The 26,498-nt window shown below is 44.4% G+C and overlaps 3 protein-coding genes across 6 annotated transcripts; 1 reads left to right on the top strand and 2 right to left on the bottom strand.

Annotated features, from left to right (window-relative positions):
- Nucleotides 1-2,410: 2,410 nt before the first annotated feature.
- Nucleotides 2,411-10,220, bottom strand: PNP (purine nucleoside phosphorylase). Of its 2 annotated transcripts, none has more exons than XM_009005660.5 (6): nt 10,085-10,220; nt 7,016-7,185; nt 4,897-5,000; nt 4,529-4,704; nt 4,222-4,412; nt 2,411-3,029 (listed from the first exon to the last, which is right to left on the bottom strand). In XM_009005660.5, the coding sequence occupies exons 1-6, from the start codon at nt 10,210-10,212 to the stop codon at nt 2,812-2,814; spliced, it is 987 nt and encodes a 328-aa protein (XP_009003908.1). In that variant the 5' UTR covers nt 10,213-10,220; the 3' UTR covers nt 2,411-2,811. The 2 variants fall into 2 exon arrangements, with proteins under 2 accessions (XP_009003908.1, XP_002753765.2); XM_002753719.6 differs by lacking the exon at nt 10,085-10,220 and adding an exon at nt 9,568-9,700.
- Nucleotides 10,221-19,901: 9,681 nt separating this feature from the next.
- Nucleotides 19,902-23,501, top strand: PIP4P1 (phosphatidylinositol-4,5-bisphosphate 4-phosphatase 1). Of its 2 annotated transcripts, none has more exons than XM_002753716.6 (7): nt 19,902-20,176; nt 20,524-20,714; nt 21,052-21,158; nt 21,649-21,754; nt 21,941-21,993; nt 22,089-22,179; nt 22,658-23,501. In XM_002753716.6, the coding sequence occupies exons 1-7, from the start codon at nt 20,035-20,037 to the stop codon at nt 22,799-22,801; spliced, it is 834 nt and encodes a 277-aa protein (XP_002753762.1). In that variant the 5' UTR covers nt 19,902-20,034; the 3' UTR covers nt 22,802-23,501. The 2 variants fall into 2 exon arrangements, with proteins under 2 accessions (XP_002753762.1, XP_002753761.1); XM_002753715.6 differs by having other exon boundaries at nt 19,902-20,197.
- A 93-nt stretch (nt 23,502-23,594) lies between these two features.
- Nucleotides 23,595-26,143, bottom strand: APEX1 (apurinic/apyrimidinic endodeoxyribonuclease 1). 2 transcript variants are annotated; one of them, XM_009005658.5, is made up of 5 exons: nt 25,975-26,143; nt 25,665-25,793; nt 25,278-25,465; nt 24,511-24,703; nt 23,595-24,376 (listed from the first exon to the last, which is right to left on the bottom strand). In XM_009005658.5, the coding sequence occupies exons 2-5, from the start codon at nt 25,720-25,722 to the stop codon at nt 23,859-23,861; spliced, it is 957 nt and encodes a 318-aa protein (XP_009003906.3). In that variant the 5' UTR covers nt 25,723-25,793; nt 25,975-26,143; the 3' UTR covers nt 23,595-23,858. The 2 variants fall into 2 exon arrangements, with proteins under 2 accessions (XP_009003906.3, XP_078190573.1); XM_078334447.1 differs by having other exon boundaries at nt 26,067-26,143.
- Nucleotides 26,144-26,498: the final 355 nt, after the last annotated feature.

Below are 26,498 nucleotides of genomic sequence, written 5' to 3'. Positions count from 1 at the left end.
CTTCAATAAAGAAAGATATCATTACCAGTTTTTTGTATTTTTTTTAAAGTGTTTTCTCTGGGAAGCCTTCCCACATCTACTTCCCTTCCCTTTGTGCTCTTATCCTCCTACAATCCTAAAATGATATACTCAGTTTTGACTGTACTGCTTGGCTTTTTGAAATCAGACACTTGATAGACACACAATAGAACATTATTTGACCAGAAAAAAAAACTAATACAACTTGGATGAATCTTGAAAACATTATGCTAAGTGAAAGAGGCCAGTCACAAAAATCCTGTTCCATTTGTGTGAAAGTCCAAAATAGTTAAATCTATAAAGACAGAAGGTAGATTTGTGGTTGTTTGGGGCTATAGGGGAGCAAATAAGATTTCCCTTTGAAGTGATAAAATGATCTCAAAATAACTGGTAATAATAATGGCACTATTTGTGAATATAGTAAAGACCATTGAATTGCATACCTTAAATGGGTGAATTCTATGGTGTGTAAATTTTCTCTTTCCCTTCACTTGTGCTTGGCCAGAACCTCTCTGTGATACTGTATTTAGGCATTCCCACTTGGTGACTCACTGCACTATTATCTTTGCTTATCGTTTTGTATTCAGCTGGCTGGCATCTTTCAAAACCATACCACCCTCCCAGGCCTATGTGCCTTTTGAGAAAGACCAGTGCTGGATGAGCCTCTAGTAGTGACAACATTTTAGTTGTTAGTGGTATAACATGGAAGAGATATTTTACACAGGCTGCTTTGGAGAACTTTCAAATTATCCTTTGTTTGGTAACTGACCTACTTAACTGTGCCCAGCACAAAGAAGAAGCATCTTGGAGTGGTTTTTTTTTTTTTTTTTTTTTTGATACAGAATTTCACTCTGTCACCCAGGCTGCAGTACAGTGGTGTGATCTCAGTTCACTGCAACCTCTGTCTCTCAGGCTCAAGCAATCCTCCCACCTCAGCCTCCTGAGTAGCTGGGACCACAGGTGCATACCACCACACCAGGCTAATTTTTGTATTTTTGGATAGAAATGGGGTTTCATGTTGCTGAGCTTTAAGCAATCCTCCTGCTTCAGCCTACCAAGGTGTTAGGATTAGAGGATGAACCATTGTGCCTGGCCTTGCCCTACAACCTTAAAGTTCATTTGCAAAGCCACTGTTGTATAAAGCTTGTACAAAATGAGTACAAGTCACACATGGGAGCTCAAAGGAGGGACTGTATACACTGAACAGTGAGAATTGAGTTGATTAAGGAAAGATTTTCTTTTTTTCTTTTGGTTACAGTGATGGATACTTAATATTAGGGAAAGTTTTATAGAAAACATTAAGCCTAGTCTTGAAGGATGAAGCAGGGGAAGAGGATTTCACATCAGGATGAGCCAAAGCAGAGAAGCAAAAAGTACTAGGCATGTACATGAGTCATTGTCACAATTGGTGTGACTAGATCAGGACGTGAAAGGCTCTAGGTGAGACAGGCAGAAAGGTAATTGGTTTGAGGAGGGCTGCATTTGGTACTTGGCTTTCCTACCCCTGATCTGCTTCTTGGTTAGACTGACCAGGAATCAGAATGGTGCCATCTGAAAAATATGTCCTAGAGATACTTGAGTGGAATATCTAAGTGCATTGTAAGCTTTTGGATTTGGTAAGTAGATTTACTCAATTCTTATTTATGTATATGAAGATATATCTTCATATACATTAATAGGAATATGAATTTATATACCATAGAATTCACCTCAGTTCAGTGGAAAAAATCAAAGATAACAGTGCAATGAGCCAATATGGGGGAATGCCTGGATGCAGCATCGCAGGACGGTTCTGACCAAGCACAAGACTAGGGCCCAGAAAGGAAGTGGGAGGAGAGAAGGAGACACTCAAAGAGAAGCAGAGGATGAATCAACTTCACAGGTTTGCCTGGGGCTGGCAGGAATCCGGTCAACAATGGAGTAGCTGGCAGCAGATAAAGGTGTTTGCCACTGCATTGTCAGAATGGAGTGAATGGAGAATGTGGTTGCAGAAGTTAAAGAGTAGGAGAGAAAAGGCAAACAAGAGGAAATATAATTAGGGCTTTGGTAAGGAAGTGGGAATGAAGGAATAGAGGCTAATCAGCCAACTAACTCAGATGTGATTGAACAGACAGGAAATGAAACAATTGGAAGGCAAGGGAGAGAAGCAGGGCTGGCCTGATGAAAGTGGCCATCAAGTGCCAGAAGTTAACGCTTCCCTACCATCTCATAACCTCTATCCCACCTTCCATCATTTTGCCCTTCATCCTTTGCTGCACTTACATACTATCTCATCCCAGTTCCTAATTACTTATCCAAGAAGCAGATCATCACACAAGACATGCTGTTTCACGTCCTTTTGCCAGTCTTGACCGTGTCCCAGCCCAACCCAAGTTGCACAAAAAATGGAATCATTTCATCTTTATCTTTATTCTGACTACATTATGACATTAAGTAAGTCCAAGAGGTATTGAGTTAGTCCTTGTTTGGTCTCTGTTGATTCAGATAAGGCAGAACTGAGCCCGCAGATGTGTGGTAGGGCATGGACTCCAGCTCTTGTGTAAGAAAAACCAGGAATGGGAACAGCTTTATTTTGTAGCGCCAAAGTCTCACTATGTTCACACCTGTGATCCCAGCTTTGAGAAGAAGATCTGGAACCAGAAGGATCTGGTGGAAGAAAGTGGGGAAGGTAAAAGATAAGAATCTTTTCCTTTCTGCTAAAAACTAAGGACAGAGGCACATGACTCCAGTAGGGTGCCAAAGGTAGCAGCTACTTGGATCTTGTGTGGGAGACACCAGACCACTCGGGGCAGGTCAACTGGCTTTGTCAGGGAGTGGAATGCTGGACATAAGAATGGAGACAAATCTTTCCAACTTCTGTGCAGCTTGTTTGCTAGCCTCTAATACTTCTTCATGGTTGGCCTTCTCCAGGCTTTCATAATCCAAGATGACCTTGTTAGTGATGAGTGAGAAGCCAAAGACTCGAAGCCCACAGTGCCGTGCAACGATGACTTCTGGCACCGTACTCATGCCTGATGGCGAGAAAGATGGAAACCACTGTCAGGATCCTCAAATAACTCTTTTCCTTGCCCTTTAGCCTCACTTTCAACAAGAATTAAAAATCTCAAAAAAACATCCAAAGATGGCCAGGCACAGCGGTTCACACCTGTAATCCCAGTACTTTTCAAGGCCAAGGCAGGAGGATACCCTGAACCCAGGAGTTTCAGACCAGCCTGGGCAACGTAGCGAGACCACAGCTCAAAACATAATTAAAATTAGCCGGGTGTGGTAGTGTATGCCTCTGGTCCCAGCTACTTGGGAGACTCAGGTGGGAGGACTGCTTGAGCCCAGGCAGTCGGAACTACAGTGAGCTAAAGATGGTGCCACTGAACTCCAGCCTTGGCAACAGAGCAAGATCCCACCTAAAACAAAAACAAATCCAAAGCAGCAGCTAAATTATGTTGAGGTATGTTGTTCTTCTGTATTGCCTAAAATAAATACACATTTCTTAAAATTATCAGTGCAAAGTTTCATTTCTATGTTTGTGACAATTTTGAAGTCAGTCCTAATGATAGAATTCCATCTTCCAGCTAGAGGTACAGAAAGTGGCTATAGTGAATTTTTTTAGAATTCTTAGAAACAGTCATCAAATTGGCTAGGTGCAGTGGCTCATGCCTATAATGCCAGCACTTTGGGAGGCTGAGACAGGCAGATTACCTGAGGTCACCAGTTCAAGACCAGCTTAGCCAACATGGTGAAACCTCATCTCTATTAAAAATACAAAAATTAATCAGGTGTGGTGGCTCTGTAATCCCAGCTACTAGGGAGGCTGAGGCACGAGAATTGCTTGAACCTGGGAGGCGGAGGTTGCAGTGAGCTGAGATTGCACCACTGCACTCCAGCCTGGGCAACAGAGTGAGACATCATCTCAAAAAAAAAAAAAAAAAAAAGAAAAGAAAAAAGAAAAAACAAAGAAACAGTCATCAAATCATGGATAGGTCATTCGTTAGCACTGCAACTGTTAACCCCTTGGTGCTTCGTAGGGAGATTTGATGCTACAACACCAGATCTCACCACTTTGTATCTTAATAAGTCAATTTAATTCACCCTTCCCTGAAATCAGATCCTCTTAATCCAATGAGGCCTGTTATCTCCTTCTCCTTCCCATCCCTATTTTGTGAAATCCCTCCCTCTTCAAGCCTCTAGTCAAATTCCCCTTCTCACCAACAGCGTCTGCTCCCAGCTTCTGCAGCAGACGACATTCTGCCACAGTCTCAAAGCTGGGGCCTGCCAGCATCACATAGGTGCCTTCCTGTAGCTCACGTTTCTCCCCCATTTGTTTCCAGGCACTGAGAGCCCTCTGCCTCATAGTCCGGTCGTAGGCATCAGACATGGCAGGGAAACGAACTCCAAACCTAGGACACAGGTTGAATTATCTCACATAAATGGAATTTTAAAAATTCTCCTACAGCTCCTAGAGAAGCCCTTAAGTCCTACTCATCTTAAAAAAAAAAAAAAGTAAGATACATACCTTTCATCATTGGGCCCTCTGAGAGGGTTCTGACCAGAGAAACCAGGTAGGTTGATATGGTCACAGATCAGCATGATATCTCCAACCTCAAACTTGGGGTTCAGCCCTCCAGCTGCATTGGTGACCACCAGGGTGTCTACACCCAGAAGGTGGAAAACCCTCACTGGGAATGTCACCTTCAAAGCAAAAGATCAGAAACAATTTTACAAAATTTCATTCATCCAGCTACGCAGATATGCATGATATACATCATGAAAGAAAAGGAAGGAGGGGACCAAAGTCCACCTAGCCCAGATAGCTAGGTAATGAAAGAGGCTAGACAGTTCTCTCCCATTTCCAGATCCAGCCAGGCCTATGCCCCAATTTACCTTCCAGAGTGAGTACCCTTCATACATGTGGAACCTGCCCTGCATCATCACACAGGCTCTGCCGTTCAGGAACCCAAACACCAGTCGGCCAGCATGACCTGGCACTGTATACAAAAATGAAAGAGAAATGAATAGGATTATATTTTCATGCAACACATGCCCACTGAGCACCTACTGCAAGCTACTCACTCTGCTCAAAATGTTAGAGAATAATTAAGTAAAAGACTCATTATTATCTCTGCTTTCAGAAAGTTTAAGTCTGGTAGGAGAGCCAGGCATTACTCACAATTAGACAAATACAACCTGAGACTAGAGATATGGGGTAAGGACATTCAGCATGAACATACGAAGGAAGCGTTCTTTAAAGAAATTTCAAGATAATATAAGCCATACTGTCAGAGAGCAAAAAGTAGATACTCAGAAATGGAAGGTTAAATACCACATATTCTCACTTGTAAGTAGGTATCAAATGTGTACACATGGACCTACAGACTGAAATAATAGACACTAGGGACTTGGAAAGGTGAGAACGTGGGAGGGGGAATGGGGGATGAGAAATTACCTAGTGAGTACAGTGATCACTGTTCAGGTGATGTTTACACTACAGTACAGACTTCACCTCCATGCAGTATACCCACATAACAAAACTGCATTGCACCCCTGTAAATCTATAAAAATGAAATAAAAAACAGAGCAGGTGCAGTGGCTCATGCCTGTAATCCCAGCACTTTGAGAGGCTGAGGCAGGTGGATCATGAGGTCAGGAGTTCGAGACTGCCCTGGCCAACATGGTGAAACCCCATCTCTACTAAAAATGCAAAAATTAGCCAGGTGTGGTGGCACATGCCTGTAATCCCAGCTACTTGGGAGGCGGAGGTGGCAGAATCACTTGAACTAGGGAGGTGGAGGTTGCAGTGAGCCAAGATCACAGCACTGCACTCAAGCCTGGGTAACAGAGCAAGACTCCATTTCAAAATAAAGTGAATACAGTGAATGCAGTAATTATAGACCTCTTCAAATGTTTCCAAGTTCTCAAAACACGTATTCTTATATATTGCCCTAACTTAAATACCTGCCTCCTCAATCCAGCAAGCAAGCTCATGGTATACTTACTCTGGCTTCCTAAAGAAGAGACTATTGAACAAGGAGAAAAGGGGCTGAATTTGAACACATGCAAGTCTCTTTCCTTATGACCCACAGAACAGTCCTGTGGCAGCATATGCCCATGTAGGGGCACATGCGAGTGCAAAGATAACTCCCCACAGTCTTAACAGCCATATTTACCACTTCCCTTATCTGGCAATCACTTTTAATAGATGAACCAACCTATTTCTTAGGGAATAGGAGAGGGACCAGAACCAAGAGGAAGAGCTGAGGAATTCTCAAAGATAGAGGAACTTAAAACAAACAAACAAACTAACAAAAAACACCACAGTAGTAAAGAGTTGACACAGGAAACCCAAGTGGAGTATAAAAAATAAACATGTTGATAAATTTAAAAAGCTAACCCACTTATCACTCAATGCAGTGCCTTTCTCACTGGGAATAGGTGTGGCCAGTGGAGCCAATGTCACTACTATCTCCCTTAGAGAAGTATGCCCTTTGCCCACCCTCTCTTAATATTTCCCACACCTTCCCCCCTGCTCTCCCAGTCTTGCTTCAAAGGGTTTAAAAAAATAGCTATTCAAAAAGAAAAAGAAAAAAAAAAAGCTATTAAGTCTTTTCCTGCTGATGGGTCTGAAAAAAAATTCTTAACTTTCCAGGGAAAAGAAGATGGAAGTCTTAAAAATTAATAAATAAACCAAGAGAAGTTAGTTATTTGAGAAATCAAGTAAACCAAATAAACAACCCTTGCCCTTTACTTGGCCCGTCACCTGGCCCTCTTCTAAGTCTTAGCCTCAGTCCACTGACACACACATGCCCTGTCTCTTGTGGGATGTCTGCTAAAGGAATCTCCTAAAGTCATTCTGACTCATGGCATGGTGGGCTTTTCTCCTCTCTTACAACATTTGTCTTCAGTGAAATAGTATGTCAAGGAGTAGAAACAGTGGCCCACTTGGTGATACACAGAATCCCAATAACATCCCTGAGTCCCATTCCCCACTTTTGCCTGCCAGTACCTGTACTTCGAGGAAAGTTGGGGATTTCACTGTAGTCAAAGGCCTGGGCCTGAGTTAATTTATCAGTCAGACCTCCTAATCCAGAACCACAGATTACTGCCACTTGAGGTCGGTGTTTAGTGTGAGACAGAAGCCATTCTGCAGTGTTTTTGTAGTCTTCATATGTGTATCTGGGGGGAAAAAAAAATCAAGGTGAATTCTGCTTTCATTCCAAGGGCATCATAGACAAATGACCTTTGGTACAAAAAGGCTGGCAGGTATACTGAGGCAGCAGGTACAGAGAAGCTGCAATAGAGGGAGAGGCCATACTATGTTCACCCACCCTTCTTTCTGAATCATGCCCACTGCAAGTCTGATATGAAAATCCCTCCATTCCAGAGCCTGGCAAAAGTTAATAAAGCCTGTTTCTACTAACAGACCCAACTCCAGTGTTGATCTACTGAACACTGGCAAGTTAAATACCTCTCCTTTTAATAAAGATATAGAGAGGAAGGGACCAGAGTCTACAGGGGAAGTACAATGAAATAATCAAATTAGGGAGAATAAAAGAGTGTGGCCAGGAGGAAGCCCAAGGAGAGTATAAAAAATTGGATTAAGTCCTTCCTGAGGGTGGTGACTGCCTAGTAAAGTCCTCCTTATTATCCTATCAAATAAAGGCATTAAAAATGTAATAAACCAACTACCGTGACAGAAAGGATAAATTCAAATTTCCTTTTGAACCCTCATTCCTCCAGTTCCTTCCTCAGTCAAATACATAAGGGCTACATTTTTTGACCAATAAAACACAATGGGAACACCCCTGGTAGAGGTCTATGTGCCATTCTTAGCTCCCTGGATCACAAGGAGGGTAATTCCAGACTAGAAACTAGATAAACTACTGTACAAAAAAGCAGACCGAGTCCACAGCACTGGTTATCAAAGGCTAAACCAGCACTGACTACACAAATTGTCATCAGAAACTTGTTAGAAAGGCAGATTCTGACGCTCCAGCCTGGTGACAGAGTAAGACCCTGTATAAAAAACAAAACAAAACACAGATTCTGAAGCCCATGTAATTTTAATTCAAAAACCAGGTTTAGGAATTGCTGGTCTAGAGGGATACAGAACCCAACCTAGATTCTAGTCCCAATATTGTCTTTTTAGGTATGTAATTTGTGCTTCAAATTCTTTTCTCAGGTATAAGCAAGGGAATGTAATTGGCCCCATCGACCTTATAGGCTCCATCTGAAAATGAATTGAATTCTTGCTAACAACCTCCAAAGACTTATGGCTCCCTTACTCACGGTATTTGTATCTTTCTCCCGCTTTCCAACTCCTGTGGTCTTCTTCCTGTCTTTCCCCCCTCCCTGACTCCTCCCAGTTTCCTTACTCTCCACCGAGGATCTTTGCCATTCAAGAACTTACCCAGAACCCCTACACTAGCAAGAATCAACCCGTGTTACTTTTCTCCTGGTTCCAAGTCCAGTTCTCCCACACTCATCTGGGAAGACCAAAGATTGGCTTCAGAGGTGGAAATGAGGTGTGACAGAGCTGAACATGACTAACCAAGCTTCTAAAAGAAATTTTTTACTCCCAAATCAGAGCCTGGGAAACCAGACATGATTGCACAATACACTAGGCTACCCTCAGGGAAACAGTTGGATAGGGTAGGGTGAGGGGTGGTCAACAGAGCCACAGGATAATGGAGAGAAGCAATGCATTGGTAAAATGTTAATCAAACAGCATCCCCAAAAAGTGCAAAGGAAATGAATGATACGTGAAGCTGCCGCCACGTGGCATGTCTAGCTACAACTCATAGCACATTTCTCATTGCTCAGTCTCCTCAAGAACACCCTGGATTCCTGGGCATCCAAAAGCAACTGTGATGCCTAATGCAGGTCACTTGGACTGTGATTTCCAGGACCAAAGTAAAGAGAAGAGTTTTCAAAGGTGTGGGGTGTGGAAAGTGAGCAGAGGACTGTTGCTCAGTTTGATGATTAAGGCTTTTCTTCTCCACTTATAAGACTCAGTTCCCACCGAGTTAGTCAGATGGAAGGGAGGGGTGGAACTGGCGAAAAAGATGAGCAATTTTTCCTCTAAGTGAGCAATTTTTCCTTTAAAGGAGGAACTCTGAATCTGAGCACCGAAAGTACCTTGCAGCTTTACCTAGACCCTAGCATGGGAATTTATGAAGAGAGCAGCGGGTGAGGAGACCTCTTCTTGGTATGCAGTGAGGGATATATAGATATACTCACTCTCCACTGATACCGCTAACACACACAAGGAGACGCACAACGGCTCCTTTTCCGGAGTAGCTTAGACTTCACAAACCTGCCCCCTTCCTGCTCCGGTGGCGCCACCCCAGCTCGATTCCCGCGTGCGTCCCAGCCCGCGCTGGCTGGCGCCGGACTCTGCTGCCTTGCCCCCGACACCAGGCTCCGTGCCAGGCCTCTCTGCATCCCCAGTGCACTCGTTCCCTCCCCCGCCTCCCTCTGGGCCCAGTGTGCCAGGTTCTCGGGTCTCACAGACCCCGCTCCTCCCCAGGGATCCTCTAGGCCTGGTTCCCGCCTCACCCGTTCTCCATTGTCCCACAGACGCCCTCTCGATTAGCCTGCTAGGGTGTGCTCCCGCGTGCTCCGATCCGCTCGGATCAGCTCCGCTATGCAGGACTGAGCAAGTTGCAGATCTGTTTGGTCCGCACGGTTCCCGCACTGCTCTAGGCGTCGGCTTATATGCCCAGCCCTGGAGTCCCCAGCCAATGGCAGGCAAGCACGCGGGCCGGCCACGTCTCCATGGTGACACACCCTAATTCAATCTGCTGAGCCTGGGCTGTAAACCTAATCGGAGTTCTTCCCAGCCCTAAACCTTCTCCCCCGGCGGGAGTACGGGGGTGAGGGAGGTGGCCGGGCGCACCCAGTATTTTATCTCCGTACCCATTCGGGTCCGCAGGGCAGGAGTTCCCAGCAAGGAGGCCTATGAGGGAATAGGGGTAGAAGTAGGGAGGAGAGCCCCCAACCGTCTCCCTGCAAACCTCATTCTGGCTGTGTCAATAGCAAACCGTGAGAGATTCGAAAAGAAAAAAAGTCAAACCTTAGATTGTACAACCCCAGAATAAAAATGAAGCAAGCCTGTGTCTGAGTTGCTTCCTGGATGAGGTAAGCTGGGTCGCCCTTAGCAGCAGTGCTGACTTGGAGGTCACTCGGTTTAGAAGAGCACATCCAGGCCCAGACTGGGAGAAGAAAAAGTTCTTGGGCAAGAATTTCTGGGTCCTAGATACCGACAGAAAGGATGAGGATGGATTTACTGGGTAAGGAGGGACGCAGATAATCCCTAGATCTACGAAATACTGATCCAATCAATTCAGATAATTCGAGGACTCCTCCCAAGATGAAAATTCTGGTATCAGAATGCACAGGCACCATAATATAACATATTGGGTCTTTGGTAGAATACAACTATTTCTTCTCCCTAGATTTACAAATTAACCAACCTCACATCAAATCACAAATCAATGACCCTTGCTTAGCTATTGGAATCCTCCACCTCTTCCCTCCTCAAAACTCTTTATTAATATTATTATTATTAACTTTTTTTCAAAGATGGAGTTTCACCATGATGGCCAGGCTAGTCTTGAACTCCTGACCTCAGGTGATCCACCCACCTCGGCCTCCCAACGTGCTAGGATTACAGACTTGAGCCACCGCGCCTGGCCTAAACGCTAATCTTTTCTGCTTGCCATTTTTCCCTCTTTCATGGCCAGCCATTATTTTCCAACCCTGTTTTTCTCATTCATTTAACAAATATTTATTGAATTAAATTATATTTATGCACCAGTGCTGTTCTAGTGCTAGGAACACGAGAATAAAAACAGTATATGTAAATTAAAAAACAATATATGTAAAGAACTGAGCCCAATGCCAAACAAATGGCTTATTCTGTCATCATTAGCATTATTGCTATATTGTTACTAAAGGTAACAACAAAGTGATCTAAAAGCAAAATTTCACATTAGCAATGAGACTGTTATTGGACTGGGAACACTGAAAGCATTATTTAATATAATGGATAAGACCAGTCATACATAAAAACCAGTCCAAGGAAATATCTATGGTTATTTAATTTTTGAAAGGTTTTTTAATACCCTAAATCTAACCCAGTTTACACAAAAGACAAGATTAGTACATGATTGTATCCAAGGAACTTTAAACCTAATCAATCAATTTTAATGCACTTGGACTAAAGTGTAAAGCAGTAATCTGCAATACACACACACACACACACACACACACACACACACACACACGGGGGGAGCCAGGCGCGGTGGCTCATGCCTGTACTCCCAGCATTTTGGGAGGCCCAGGTGGTCAGATCACCTGAGATCGGGGGTTTGAGACCAGCCTGATGAACATGTAGATACCCAGTCTCTACTAAAAATAAAAAAATTAGCCGGCATGGTGGCATATGCCTGTAATGCCAGCTACTTGGGAGGCTGAAGCAGGAGAATCACTTGAACCAGGGGGAAGGTGAAGTTTGCAGTGAGCCGAGATTGCACCACTGCACTTCAGTCTGGGCAACAACAGTGAAATTCCATCTTAAAAAAAAAATGGGGGGACAAAGGATCAACTTTCTGTAGTGTTTTTCCAGCATCATATGGGGAACAGTCAAATCGTCTTTACATCTCTTCACATCTTTTACTGGTTTTCTCAGAGATTTTTGACTGCCAAACTGTATAGATTCAGGTGTTTTGTGAGTGTGAACTATCTGCTGCGCTGTGAACACAGACACATAGTGGTTAAATACATGAAATGTCTACTTAATATTTATTCTCTTTAGGCCATCTAAAACCAAATCCCCGTACTCTATTCCTTTTTGCCGTTTTGATCTGTTTTCAACACCTCAGTCCAGAGTTCCAACTTTCTCAGTTCAGTAGCTCACCGTTATTTTTCACAGCACCTCTAGGTCAAAAGAAATACCTAACAGTTTTAGTTTTTAAGTAGCTGGTTCCTGAGAACTTGCTAGTGCTTTGAAAGTAACAATACATACAAATAGAAAAACATTTATTTCATTCTTAAATAAGCACAAATAGTTACTCATGGGATATGTGCATCTGTTTGGCACTACTCAACTACTCACATGTTGGAATCCAAGGCTGCCACCCTCATTTTCTATCCCATGCTGCTTTTTACACAGTACTTTTTTTTTTTTAACATAGTATTTAATTTTTATCAGAAGGACCTTCTATCTTTCTATCTTTTGTAAAGATATGTTGTCTTTTTTTTTTTTTTTTTTTTTTTTTTGAGATAGGGTCTCATTCTGTCACCCAGGCTGCAGTGCAGTGGCACGATCTTGGCTAACTACAACCTCTGCCTACTGGGTTTGAGCCATTCTCCTTCCTCAGCCTCCTGAGTAGCTGGGATTATAGTTGCCTGCCACCATGCCTGGCTAAGTTTTGTATTTTTAGTAGAAATTGCGTTTTGCCATATTGGCCAAGCTAGCCTCGAACTCCCGATCTCAAGTGATCTGCCCTCCTCAGCCTCCCACAGTGCTGAGAGTATAGGTGTGAGCCACCACGTCCAGCCAGATATATTATCGTCAAAAGGAATGTAGCACAATCTAATGTTCCAACTGTGAATTACCTCAAGTTAATAGGTCACACAGTGTTTAAAAAATACCAAATATTGGCAGGGCACAGTGGCTCACGCCTATAATCCCAGCACTTTGGGAGGCCGAGGCGGGTAGATCACGAGGTCAAGAGATCGAGACCATCCTGGTCAACAAGGTGAAACACCGTCTCTACTAAAAATAAAAAAATTAGCTGGGCATGGTGGTGCGTGCCTGTAGTCCCAGCTACTTGGGAGGCTGAGGCAGGAGAATTGCTTGAACCCAGGAGGCGGAGGTTGCGGTGAGCCGAGATCACGCAATTGCACTCTAGCCTGGGTAACAAGAGCGAAACTCCGTCTCAAAAAAAAAAAAAAAAAAAAAAACCAAAAACCAAAAAATACCAAATATTGCTGTGTTTCCTTTCAAAATTAAAAATATTCTACAATATCCCTGTGAGCTTGTACTTCGGCACAGAGTTTGGAAATCATGGCCCCGGCACTCCATGCCACCTCATTCCTGAATCTATGTAATGTAAATGAATGGGCTCTAATAAAAATACCTGTGTATGAATGCCATCTTCACCCCTTACTTACTCATTATGTGATCCTAGGCAAGTAAAATTCCTCCTATGCCTCAGTTTTTTCATCTGTAAAATAGCGATAATAGTACTATTTTTGTAAGGATTATATAGAATACCTTTCACACGTTTAAGTAAGGGCCTGGATGTATAATAAGTACACATTAAATGCTGGCTATTATTATTAATCTCCATTGTCTCTTTTTCTTTTTGATGTTTCTAGACTCACCTAACCATATATTGGATCAAAATAAAAATATATCTAGCCTATCAATTCCAATGAATCCTACACTGTTCCAAACAGAAGGCACTAGCTGTGTGTGGCTATTTAAAAGTAATAAAATTAATTAAGATGAAATACATATCCTCTGAAATCTAGGTGGAAAATAAAGAAAAAAATGAAATATATAATAAAAATGACAATTCAGTTCTCTAATCACACTAATTACATTGTAACTTCTCAATAGCCACATGTGGTTAGTGGCTACCATATTACATAGCATAAAAAACATTTCCAGCATCCAGAAAGTTTTATTTATTTATTTTATTATTTATTTTATTTTATTTTATTTTTTTGAGATGGAGTTTCGCTCTTGTTCCCCAGGCTGGAGTGCAATGGCACCATCTCGGCTTACTGAAACCTCCGCCTCCTGGTTCAGGCAATTCTCCTGCCTAGGCCTCCTGAGTAGCTGGGATTACAGGCACCTGCCACCATGCCCAGCTAAATTTTGTGTTTTTAGTAGAGACGGGGTTTCACCGTGTTGACCAGGATGGTCTCGACCTCTTGGCCTCGTGATCCACCTGCCTCAGCCTCCCAAAGTGCTGGGATTAGAGGCGTGAGCCACTGTGCCCGGCTAGAAAGTTTTATTAAACAGCACTGCTCTTATCTTTTCTAGTCACTGCCACCTGGTATCCACATAAATGAAACTGGAACTGTGCTTTATTATTTACTTTTAGGGTAAAAGAGTTCCTGTAGCATTCCTGTAGACAGGAACCAAACAATCATCAGTCTTAGGGTGATTAGTTCATTAATGCCTTATTACCCTTTCTTCTGTCGTCTCATTACTTCTATCTTCAGAGGAACTCCTTGTCCAGGAACATACTTAGTAACACACTTACCCTCCACCCTCAAGATCAAGGTAACTAAAAAACAAAAGTGGCAGGAATAGGTTCCAAGTCACTCAGTATTGCCTTGTGGAGTGGGGATAGTGACTCCCAATGTCAACAATTATAGAAGCTGACTCTATAGGTCTTTCAGGATTCTTAAGGTAGGGAACCTATTTTATTCCTGCCATCTGAACTGAGATCTCTCATTCTCTCTATTTCACAAGCTAAATATGCTCTTTAAAAAATATTTACCCCTGGCCAGGCACAGTGCCTCAGACCTGTAATCTCAGCACTTTGGAAGGCCAAGACTGGAGAATTACTTGAGCCCAAGAGTTTGAGACCAGCCTGAGCAACACGGTGAAATCCCATCTCTACAAAAAATACAAAAATTAGCCAGGTGTGGTGGCATCTGTGGTCCCAGCTACTAGGGAGGCTGAGGCAGGAGAATTACCTGAGCCCAGGAAGTCAAGGCTGCAGTGAACCGTGATGGCACCACTGCACTTCAGCCTGAGCAACAGAGTGAGACTGTCTCAAAACAAAAACAAGAATTACCTGAGCCCAGGAAGTCAAGGCTGCAGTGAACCGTGATGGCACCACTGCACTTCAGCCTGAGCAACAGAGTGAGACTGTCTCAAAACAAAAACAAGAATTACCTGAGCCCAGGAAGTCAAGGCTGCAGTGAACCGTGATGGCACCACTGCACTTCAGCCTGAGCAACGGAGTGAGACTGTCTCAAAACAAAAACAAAAACAAAAAGAAGACTCTCCTTACCATCATAATCTTTGATCTTCCATTTTCTCCAATTACCGAAATTGGAGAAACATTTCAGGGTTTTTTCCTGTCGTTGTTGTTTTTTGAGATAGGATCTCACTCTGCTGCTCAGGCTGGAGTGTAGTGGCTCAACCTCGGCTCACTGCAGCCTCAATCTCCTAGGCTCAAACAATCCCCCTTCCTCAGCCTCCCAAGTAGCTAGGACTACAGGCCTGCACCACCACATTCACCTCTTTTTTATTCTTTTTTTTTAGAGATTGGGTCTCTTCATGTTTCCCAGGCTGGTCTCAAACTTCTGGGCTCAAGTAAACTTCCCACTTCAGCCTCCCAAAGTACTGGGATTATGGGCATGACCCACCACACCCGGCCCTTTTCTCTCTGTTACAGGGATCACTGTTATTTCTCTTTTCTAAGAGTGAGACTTCCATCTATGCCTCATTCAGTAGCAAGAAGAACAGAGTAGAGGTAAAGAACTGGCCTACCACCCTCTATTCCAAAGACCTTGGCTCCCAAAAAAGGAGGCCAAGAATTCCCTGAAGGAAAGAACAAAGAACTGAGGCCCAGGAAGGTCATCATATGAGGAACGATCAAATCATCTTTACATCTCTTCACATCTTTTACTGGTTTTCCCAGAGGTTTTTGACTGCCAAAATGTACAGATGTCAATCTTCAGGTGTTTTGTGAGTGTGAACTATCTTCTGCACTGTGAACACAGACACATAGTGGTTAAATACATGAAATGTCTATTTAACGTTTAGTCTCTTTAGGCCATCTAAAACCAAATCCCCGTACTCTATTCCTTTCTTGCCGTTTTGATCTGTTTTCAACACCTCAGTCCAGAGCTCCAAATTTCTCAGTTCAGTAGCTCACCAATTATTTTTCACAGCTCCTCTAGGTCAAAAGAAATACCTAACAGTTTTAGTTTTTAGGTAGCTGGTTCCTGAGGACTTACTTTGAAAATAACAATGCACACAAATTGAAAAAATATATATTTACTTCATTCTTAAATAAGCACAAATAGTTACTCATGGGATATGTGTATCTGTATGTGCCAAACAGATGCACACATCCCATAAGTACAAGAAGCACAAGGGAGCAAAGTACCAATGTAATTAACATAAATTAATCCCTTAAAACCAGGCACCCTACCCCATCCCATCCAACCCCTGAAACAAACTATCCCGGTTTTAGTTAACTCACTCTGCACATTACCAGAAACTTTCTTTGCCTTTGAAATGCAGTAAGAGATTGTGTTGTTTTCACACAGATGGTAAACTACCACTTCAGGAAAGAGGAAGTATGTGGGAAAAAAAAGAAATCAAATTAGGACACTTTGGGTCATAGAAGCCAGGCAGATGTTTTTCGCTCCATTCTTTGGCTATGTATACAATGTACTAGATATCACTTGGTTGGAAATCTAAAGAAAAAACTGCTTTGAAATCTTCACAATTTCTTTATATTCTATTATGGACTGAAGTTTGTTCCCCCAAAGTCTTAGGTTGACGCTCCAACCCCCATTGTGACTATATTTGGAGATAAGTACCTTAAAGTGGTAATTAAGGTTAAATGAGGTCATAATGGTGGGGCCACAATCCAGTAAGACTGTGGTTCTCACAAGAAAAAAAGAGACCAGGCAGGGTGGTGTTCGCCTGTAACCCCAGCATTTTGAACGCCAAGGCTAGATGATCACTTGAGCCCAGGAGTTAGAGACCAGAGGGCAGCTTGGGCAACATAGTGAGACCCTGTCTCTACAAAAAATTTAAAAAATTAGCCAGGAATGGTGGCATGCGCCTGTCATCCCAGCCACTTGGTAGGCTGAGGTGGCAAGATTGCTTGCACCCAGGAGTTCAAGGCTACCACAGACTATGACTGCACCACTGCACTTCTGCCTGGGCGACAGAATGAGACTTTGTCTCTAAAAGTAAGAAAAAGAAGACGAGAAAGAGGAAGAGAAAGCAAAAAGACATGCAGAAAATAGGCCATGTGTGCCAATATCTTGATCTTGGGCTTCCAGACTCCAGAGCTGTAAGAAAATAAATATTTGTCATTTATGCTAACTGTAGTGTTTTGTTATGGCACTCCTAGCAAACTAATACACCTTAATATTCTAATTTTTCTCAATCTAAGTGGGAGGACCCCAACCCATAAGTAAAATCCAGGCAATATCTGAGATACCCAATATTTACCAGAGATAATATTAAAATGATTTATCTGTATAATACAGGTACGAAACAATCAGAATCAATGCCACCATAAACGACCAACACCAGCCACCCTGTAGTGCCCCAGCTGAGTATCTGCCCTTCTTGCAACTGCAGCTAACAATATTGTTCAGTACCCAGCAAATTTATCCCAAGATGGGGCTTAAGTTACTTCATTAATTAACTTGAGAGCCATTTATCAAGAAGCTTCTATGTTCCGGGCGTTTAGCATAAAAGGGGGCCCATCCCAAGCAGCTTCTGCCCCTTTCAATCTACCTATCAAATTATTTGAATGTAAAACATTAGATCATAAGTCAGAAGACCGAGATTTAGTGCTCCATTTCACTCTGCCACTTAAATGACTCCAGTTTACACAGCCTCAGTTTTTTTTTTTTTTTTTTTTTTTTTACAGTTTTACATCTGTAAAATAAAGATATAGTCTTGGCTTCCCTGTCCATATCACAGTGGGTTCTGAAATAAAATGAATACAACTATGAAAGTGCTTTATTAACTGTGAGCAAGTTACAAATATTATGATTACTTTGTGCGTTTTTCTGCCTATTGACCTACTCAACACAGAGCTTAAGTCAAAGTTATCAATGCACAACATTAATTTTTTCTTATGCTTTAAAAGTTTTCTCTGGTTGCTCTAGTGACCTCTTCTTTTCTTGAGCTTGTGTTACATTGTTTCATTCTTTTATTATGAAGCATGTGCTGTATCACAAATTTCTAGTATTGATAATTTTCCATGTAATAAAATACTAGTGCTGAGTTTTTTTTTTGGACAGGATCTTGCTCTGTTGCCCAGGCTGAGATCATGGCTCATTGTAACTGAACTCCTGGGCTCAAGCCATCCTCCACCTCACCCTCCCAAAACACTGGGATTACGGCATGATCCACCACTCCTGGCATGATATTTTATACTGTCAACGTTTACATTATCTCCCTGCTCAGAGTGTAAGTTTTTTTAAGGAGTGTCTTTCACAAAGTGTATATATTTAAAAAATATTTTGGAATATATGTGTACCTAGGGTGCAAATAATGAAACCTACTCCAACCCCAGACAAGGCTTGAGCGTCTGTGTGCCACAAACAGGAGGGAGAGCAGCAGACCGGCCTCCCTCTATGGAGCTACAACCTCTTCTCTATTTTATATCTGGAGTTTTCTTAGTTAAGTGTCTGTTAGGGGCTCTTATCTAACTGGCGGAAGGACACTAGCTTCTAAGTAGAAGTTGGCCTGAGAAAACCCTGTCTAAAAAATCAGGACCTAGGTGAAGTCTTGAGCCCCTGTAGCAGCCAAGTGCTGGGACATCAGTAGTTCCTTCATTGTTAAATATTTGGGGAACTTTCTCAGTGTAGAGTCTGCTAGCAAAAACTGATAATGGACTTCCTCAGAGTTTATTGTTTTTATCAGTTCTTTGTTGCTTCCCATATTTAAAGCAGTCCCAATTTGGGTTACGACTTGGGAAAACCCAGGCATGGTTCAGGCGCCCATAAAGACCACTCCAGACTGCAGGTAGGGGAGGAGGCACTGCCTCTTTCCTGGGGGCAAAGTTGAGACAGGTCTAAAGACTGTCCCATCTGTCAAATAAGGTGATGGAAATAATCTTGGATTTGATTAATTCAATCAACAGACAATTGTGCATATGTTAAGGGCTGGTGGTCATAAAATTGAGTAAAGCCATGGTAGCTTGTGCCTGTAGTCCCAGCTACTGGGGAAGTAAGGCAGGAGATCAAACCCAGGAGTTTGAGTCCAGCCTAAGCAAGACCCCATCTCTATTGACATTTTTTTTTTTTAAGTAAAACGATGAAATCTTCTAGTAGTGGAGACACTCATGAAAAGATAATTTAACAATTTGATCAGCAATGGGGTAAGAGCGGGATCTGTAAGGACAGGTTCCAGGAGAACCCAGTCTTGTGTCCGGTTCAGAAAGTGACTCCAGCATTAAAGACTGGAGTGATAATCTTAACTTTTTAAACCATTCCTCCTCGTACATCATGGCTCTGACTTTTTAAAGGTACTTCTTTGAGTAGAATGGCTTTGTCTACTGTTCCCTACCGTCCCACCTCTCTCTGCTTAGAACATCCCAAGCTTCCACACTCCCTTGCTGTGCCCGCCCCGCCTCCTTTAAAACGCATAAGCCACTCCCCTCAAGTTCTGGAGCTAAGTTCGGACCAATGCAGTTGCGCCGCTAGGATCACAGGATGAGGGAAAGAAAGTCACCAGCCAATAGAAAACCAGCTATAACCGAAAGCCGGAGAAAAGTGTTTTAATGGTGTCTTTGAACCAATGAGAAGCAGAGCAACAGAGGCCGTGTAGCTTCCAGAAACACGTGACCAGTGGAGCAGCAGCAGCCTAGCCCCACCTCCTGGTCTGGAGGTAGCGCGATGGGCGTCGCTCCCAATAGCTTGCAGAACCTCTAGTCACGTGCAGGTTTTGCAAGCCCAGCAGCATCTGGCAGGTCATGTGACAGTTGACGTTTGTGCGACGCTTCCCAATAGAAAAGGAGAGCTGCCTTCACAGGACCAGGAATTGGTTTGTCTACGCGAATAATAACACGACCGGGGCGGGGATAGCCTATCACGTGCTGCGGGATGGAACGGGGCGGGGCAGGCCACTGGTTGCGGAGTGAGCCGGGCGCGCGGCGCGCAGGCGCCCTGGGGACCCGGTAGCGGCGGCGGCGGCGGCGGCGGCGGCAGTGGCGGCAGTGGCTGCGGCGGCGGCAGCGGCAGAGGCTAAGGGAGCCGGATTGCCGACCCTAGCGGGAGGCGGCGGTAGCAGCCATGGCGGCAGATGGAGAGCGTTCCCCGCTGCTGTCCGAGCCTATCGACGGTGGCGCGGGCGGCAACGGTTTAGTGGGGCCAGGCGGGAGTGGGGCTGGGCCCGGGGGAGGCCTGACCCCCTCCGCACCACCGTACGGAGCCGGTAAACATGCCCCGCCCCAGGGTAAGCCGGGGCGGGTCCGAGGTGCTCCCCAGGGAACTCTGAAAGCCGGGGAGGGGGCGGGACCGAGGGCGGAGGCGGGGCCCAGTCGCCAGGTGTGGGACTGCTGCACCTGTGACTGGGCGAGGCTTCCTTCTCTTCGAAATCGTGACTACAGCATGGGGACGGAAGGGGTTTCTGAGCAACCTGATAGAAGCGCGGATTATGAGAAGCCCTCCGAGCTTGGTCAGAGAGTTGAAGATCAGAAAGTCTTCCCTACCACTGTGGAGCCTCAGTGGAGGGTGTCTGCAAGTGACCCCAGCCCTTCTTTTGATTTACTTTCTCTCCAGCATTTCCCCCGTTCCCCGAGGGGCATCCAGCCGTGTTGCCTGGGGAGGACCCACCCCCCTACTCACCCTTGACCAGCCCAGACAGTGGGAGTGCCCCTATGATCACCTGCCGAGTCTGCCAATCTCTCATCAACGTGGAAGGCAAGATGCATCAGCATGTAGTCAAATGTGGTGTCTGCAATGAAGCCACCGTGAGTTATACAAATCTATGAAATGGGCCCCGTTTCCTGGATCCTCTTTCTGGTCTCTTGATTGGAAACCCTGACCCTCCGGCTCTTTGCCAAGTGTTCTTGATGATACCCAGGTTTCAGTTCCAGGTGTCTTACACAGCTGTTTCCCCAGAAGCCGCTCACCAAAGCTAATGCTTACTGTTATTCATCTTCACACATAGCAAATGTCATGATAGAGTCTTTTATTTCTCCTTCCTGGCTAGCACCTTATCTTTCTGATGTCATAAAGTCTTTTTGGAGGGAAGTGGAAGGGATTGGGATTAGAGGTTTGCTTGCTGATGACCCTATTATTCTCTAGCCAATCAAGAATGCACCCCCAGGGAAAAAATATGTTCGATGCCCCTGTAACTGTCTCCTTATCTGCAAAGTGACATCCCAACGGATTGCCTGCCCCCGGCCCTACTGGTAAGAGGCATAAGGTGGAGAAGGGCATAAGTGGGGAACTAGAAAGTCAAAAAAAAAAAAGAATAAATGTATATAGAGAATATAAAGGTGAGAGAGCCTAGGGTTTAATAGGAGGAGAAAAGGCTATGGAGCATGTGCCTCAGGAATGTTATAGCTGTCTTTCTCATTTCTCAATAAAGATATTAGGATGAAATGATGTCCTTAGTAAAGATGTTGAGATGAAATGATGTCCTTTAGGAAAATAGAAAGCCTTGGGGACTGGGTGTGTTATCCTAAGGTCAAGAGGGGTATTAGGGACCTGAAGTTTAAGCAGTGCTCTTTCTTTCTCAAGGATTCTTGAGGGTATACAGTTGGGGACCGAGTATTTTAAGTGTACAGAGAAATCGAATGACTTGATAGAGAAGCAGGGAGTAGGGGATGTACAACAAGGACTGTGTGGGGATTTTTAGGATTAAAAACTTTTCAAACATAGTCTTTTTCTTTTGTACAGCAAAAGAATCATCAACCTAGGGCCTGTGCATCCCGGACCTCTGAGTCCCGAACCACAACCCATGGGCGTCAGGGTTATCTGTGGACATTGCAAAAATACTTTTCTGGTGAGGAAGGGATATTGGAAAGGGGAGGGGAAAGGAGACTAGGAGTCTTTTCGAGTATATTTCTCCAAGTAATGATAATGACCTGGAATGGTCTGTCCTATGGGAACATGTTATGCATCCCAACCCGAAGGTTCTCATTGAGGGGGACCTTGCTTCTGCTATTATTTTTATTTCCTTTCTTTATAGTGGACAGAGTTCACAGACCGCACCTTGGCACGTTGTCCTCACTGTAGGAAAGTGTAAGTGATTAGGGATTGAGCTGGTGATTGAGTGATGTATGGAGTAAAAACTTCAGGGCCATTGAAAGCATCCATTTCTATTTGCCTCCCCACAGGTCATCTATTGGGCGCAGATACCCACGTAAGAGATGTATCTGCTGCTTCTTGCTTGGCTTGCTTTTGGCAGTCACTGCCACTGGCCTTGCTGTGAGTACCCTTGCCCCACCTCTTTAATTCTTCAGCCTCATCTCCATAGGCTAAGATTTGGGAAATTGCTACCCTAAAGAAAATGGAAGAAACCGGGGGGAGTAGTTTTAATATATGTGTGAGCTGAAATGGAAGGTAGCAGATAAAAGTCTTTATTATTACTAAAAGAGTGAAAAACAGCCATCCTCTCTCTGTAGGATGAGGATAGGACAGTGGAGAAGTGCTTAATGTAAAAGTTGCTATTTGCAAACCTGGCTCTCTTGTCAGATATTAAGAAAAACTGACAGGTAAGTGTGGGATGGGATGAGTATGTTATTGCCTAAGGGAAGGGAGCTGAACAACTACCTTTAAGGTGGCTACATGTGGATAGGAAACAAGGACTGAAGCCCAAGTTACTATGTTCTTAGGACTAATAGGAGGTAGTGGAGACCAACATTAACCCCGTCTTTCTTTTCTTCTCCCTCCGTATCTTCATCAGTTTGGCACATGGAAGCATGCACGGCGATATGGAGGCATCTATGCCGCCTGGGCATTTGTCATCCTGTTGGCTGTGCTGTGTTTGGGCCGGGCCCTTTATTGGGCCTGTATGAAGGTCAGCCACCCTGTCCAGAACTTCTCCTGAGCCTGATGACCCACAAGACTGTGCTTGGCCCCTCCCTGGTGGGGACAGTGACACTACAAAGGGAGCTGGGGTAGTAAAAGGCTCCCTGGGCTTCTATAAGGAAGCCAAGCAGCTGCCTTTCTTTTCCCTGGGGAGAGGTAGGAAGGAACCAGGCCCTCACTTAGGTTTGGAGGGGCAGGTAAGACCACTGCTGACCATCTGCTTTCCTCCAAGGGTTGCTGTGTCTAGGGTGAAGTAGGCAGATGTTGCCCTTAAAACTGGGTCCTAAAGACGGTTCCAGCCTTGTCCTTCCTGTGTGCTCCCTGAGAGCCATTCCTGTCCCTTATACATTCCAGGGCAGGGTGGGGGTGGGTAGCCCTGGGGGTTCCCCTCCTTCTTGTGCACCATTGGGACTTTGCTGCTGCTATTGCACTTCACCAGGGGTTGGCTCTGGCCTCAAAACCCTCAGTCTCCTCTCCCCACATTGTGTCCTGTGGGGGTGGGGTCAGCCGCTGCTCTGTACAGAACCACAGGAACTGATGTATATATAACTATTTGATGTGGGATACGTTCCCCTATTCCTGAATTTTCCCTAATTCCTCCTTCCAACCTTTTTTACCCCCCAGTTGCAGTATTTTAACTGGGCTGGGTAGGGTTGCTCTGTCTTTGGGGAGGTTAGGGACTTATCCTGTGCTTGTAAATAAATAAGGTCATGACTCTACCCTTTTTCAGTTGTTAACTTGTATGCATGAAAATATAAGGAGAAAGGGAATGTGTAGCCCCACGAAGGGGTAAGACACAAAGACAGCAAGGATGAAACTATGGCTTTTTATTTTCATGTGGATAATTCAAACAAAGTTACTAGTAGCCTTTGTTCAATTTTTTTTTTTTTTTTTAAAGAAACCCTCAAAAAAATCTTGAGCTTAAAAGAAATCTAAGTCTGCTGCGGGAGCCTGGCTGGAGGATTCCTATTTTTATAGATGAGAAATACAATGCAGATTTCTCTTCAGAGTGTTTAAAGAAGGAATGGTAGTTTAGGGGGATTATTTCCCAGGCTCCAAGTGATTTAGGGGTGGTGTCACAGTGCTAGGTATAGGGTGATAGGACAGTGATCACTGCCGAGAGCCTTGGAACGGATCTTGCTGTCACACAATGCAGGTAACAGAGAGTGGGACAACAAAAAATAATCAAGGCGCCAACCAACATTCTTGGATCGAGCATTCATCATGTAAGTCCAAAAGGTATAGGCATAGGCTGTGTTGGGGTATAGGTGCCTAAAGCTGTCAGCCAGTGGCACAGCCTGCAGTAATTCCCCAAAGCCTTGGCGCTCTTGTGGCGTGAAGCCAGCATTCTTTTTGTTTCCCTTGGGGTTGCGAAGGTCAATTTCTTCATGGGCTACATTGAGGTCTCCACACAGCACAAGGGGCTTTCGGGAAGCCAAGCCCTTCAGGAACTTGCGAAAGGCTTCATCCCAGCGCTGCCGGTACTCCAGTCGTACCAGACCCCGGCCTGCGTTAGGTACATACGCTGTTACCAGCACAAACGAGTCAAATTCAGCCACAATCACCCGGCCTTCCTGATCATGCTCCTCCTCACCTACAGAAATGATGAAACAGAATTAGCATAAAAAAACCACAAGAAAAGAGAAAGCAATCAAGAGGTGGGGCAGAGATGGAGAATTAGCTATTGGTTTTGAAGAGCTCAGGCATTAGGGATTAACAGGGTCTCACCTATGCCATAAGAAACTTTGAGTGGGCACTGGCGGGAAAGTAGGCCCACGCCACTGTACCCTTCCTTATCGGAGGGAGCTGACCAGTATTGATGAGGGAGTCCAGGCAGCTCTTGAAGTTCAGCTGGTAGTTTGTTCTCTGAACATTTGGTCTCTTGAAGGCACAGTATATCTGGGGCTTCTTCCTTTACCCACTATAAGTGAAAAGGTGGAAAACATCAATTCAGCAGAACATTTACTGAATATGTGCTAAGTCATAGATATGCACAGGTTAAACAGTCCCTTGGCCTAATGAGTTCAAGTAGTACAACATTTAAACAATTATAAGCTATATAAATAAAAACTAATAGAGGAAGATAAAGTATTACACGCTCTACTAAGGAGATTGTGTTTTTTCCATAGGCAGTGGATGGCAAGCTAAGATTTTAAGCTATAGTTAATGGAATGGAGGACATGCTGAAGATAAAATGGAGGAAGTATAGAAAAAAGGTTTTTGCAACAGTCTGGGAAGAGGAGAGAACATTAAACGAAAATGGCAATGGAAGTGAAGAAACGGACATTTAGAAACACGACTGGCAAAATGTGGGGAAGCCCCACATAAAGCTCTCCTGGGCAGGAGAAAAACAAAACAGCCTGAAGGCTAAACGGAAAAAAGGGGTGACTAAACCCCTAAGATCATTCAATACTAAAGAATATCTCTACCAAAGTAGAAAATGATATTTAAAAAAAGGAAAAAATACTCTCTTCCCCTCCTTAAATTCCACTTACATCTAATCCTTTCTTCTTAATCCAGGCTCGAAGCCCATCCACATTCCAAGAGCAGATCTTGAGTGTGGCAGGTTTGCCACTGGGTGAGGTTTTCTGATCTGGGGGGTCCTCATACAGGGCTGGGCCCTCTCCTGCTGCCTCTTTGTCGTTTTTCTTTGCGGCCGTCTTACTCTTCTTGGCCTCTGGCTCTATAAAATGAGTAATACATAGTGACAAAAAGTTGGTAGTTTCCAACCTCGATCCGGCGTTAACTATAAACCCAACAAAAGTGTGATGTTACCGCTACTTCTTCACAAACCCCTTAAAAAATGAGCGGCCTGTAGTTACCGTTATCAAGGAAATTCCCGCCGCAGCTTCTAGGAAGAGGGGCTTATTTCATTCTCTTACCCGTCTTGAGCTCTTCCCCGTCTTCTGCCACCGCTCCCTTTTTCCCACGCTTCGGCATTCCCGTAACGAACGCCCTTCGGAGGCACCTGTACCGTGTCGCCCACCGAAGGAGTATTTTTACCGCGTTGCCTACAGACGCAAATAAATGAAATCAGCTAAACCTGGGGAGAAGACTCCTCCCCTAAAGCGTCCCCGCACCAGGTCCCCGCTTTTCAAACCATGTTATGTCTCAATCCTTTCCCAGCCTCCGTGCATCATATGCCCTTCAGCCCCTCACCCACTAACAAGATCATTTCATAGTGCCTTTTACCCTACTGGCGAGATCTGCCCTCCAGCTGAGGATCTTAATTAAGGATCCTGACTCAAGCTTGCCGTTCAGACTGCCAGCGAAGCCCCTCTTACGAGCAGAAGAGTAACCCCGTATCTGCCTGCACTGGTCAGAACGCAGCACAGCTCCTCCTAACCCGAGCACAAAGAACGGTGCACGCTGTGCCCCCACGTGGGTAGCGGATCTGGTCACGTGATCCGAGACTCCAGTCACGTGGCAGAAGAATGTGCGTGATTGGTCTGTCTGGTACCACGTAATGGAGACACTTGGCCTAGCCTCCCTTCTCCCCAGGAGACTTAAGGCCCCAACCCTCCTTCGGGGTGTTTATTGTTGTGCCAGATGCACGGCACATTCTCTGAATGTGGCTTAAGATCCTAATGCTGTGCAAGAGGGGAAAAAAACAATAGCGAAGGCTGGGCTGGACCATAGGAAAGGGATAGAAAAACTGATAGGAATGTAAAGCACAGAGGCGGCTCGGCGTCCCTGGCAGTTAGGAAGACAGGTCC

The sequence above is a fragment of the Callithrix jacchus genome, chromosome 8, assembly GCF_049354715.1.
Source record: "Callithrix jacchus isolate 240 chromosome 8, calJac240_pri, whole genome shotgun sequence".
Classification (NCBI taxonomy): domain Eukaryota; kingdom Metazoa; phylum Chordata; class Mammalia; order Primates; family Cebidae; genus Callithrix; species Callithrix jacchus.
This window is presented reverse-complemented; position numbering and strand designations above follow the sequence as displayed.

Coding starts and splice junctions, on each gene's coding strand:
- PNP (XM_009005660.5), bottom strand. CDS start 10,212: ATGTGCTCTTCTAAACCGAGTGACCTCCAAGTCAGCACTGCTGCTAAG. Junction 7,186..10,084: donor CTGGGGTTGTACAATCTAAG/GTTTGACTTTTT, acceptor TTTTCCCCCCAG/ATACACATATGAAGACTACA. Junction 3,030..4,221: donor GCTGGGAGCAGACGCTGTTG/GTGAGAAGGGGA, acceptor TCTCGCCATCAG/GCATGAGTACGGTGCCAGAA.
- PIP4P1 (XM_002753715.6), top strand. CDS start 20,035: ATGGCGGCAGATGGAGAGCGTTCCCCGCTGCTGTCCGAGCCTATCGAC. Junction 20,198..20,523: donor TAAACATGCCCCGCCCCAGG/GTAAGCCGGGGC, acceptor CTTTCTCTCCAG/CATTTCCCCCGTTCCCCGAG. Junction 21,755..21,940: donor ATTGCAAAAATACTTTTCTG/GTGAGGAAGGGA, acceptor CTTTCTTTATAG/TGGACAGAGTTCACAGACCG.
- APEX1 (XM_009005658.5), bottom strand. CDS start 25,722: ATGCCGAAGCGTGGGAAAAAGGGAGCGGTGGCAGAAGACGGGGAAGAG. Junction 25,466..25,664: donor CGGGGAAGAGCTCAAGACGG/GTAAGAGAATGA, acceptor CTCATTTTATAG/AGCCAGAGGCCAAGAAGAGT. Junction 24,704..25,277: donor TTAAGAAGAAAGGATTAGAT/GTAAGTGGAATT, acceptor TTTCACTTATAG/TGGGTAAAGGAAGAAGCCCC.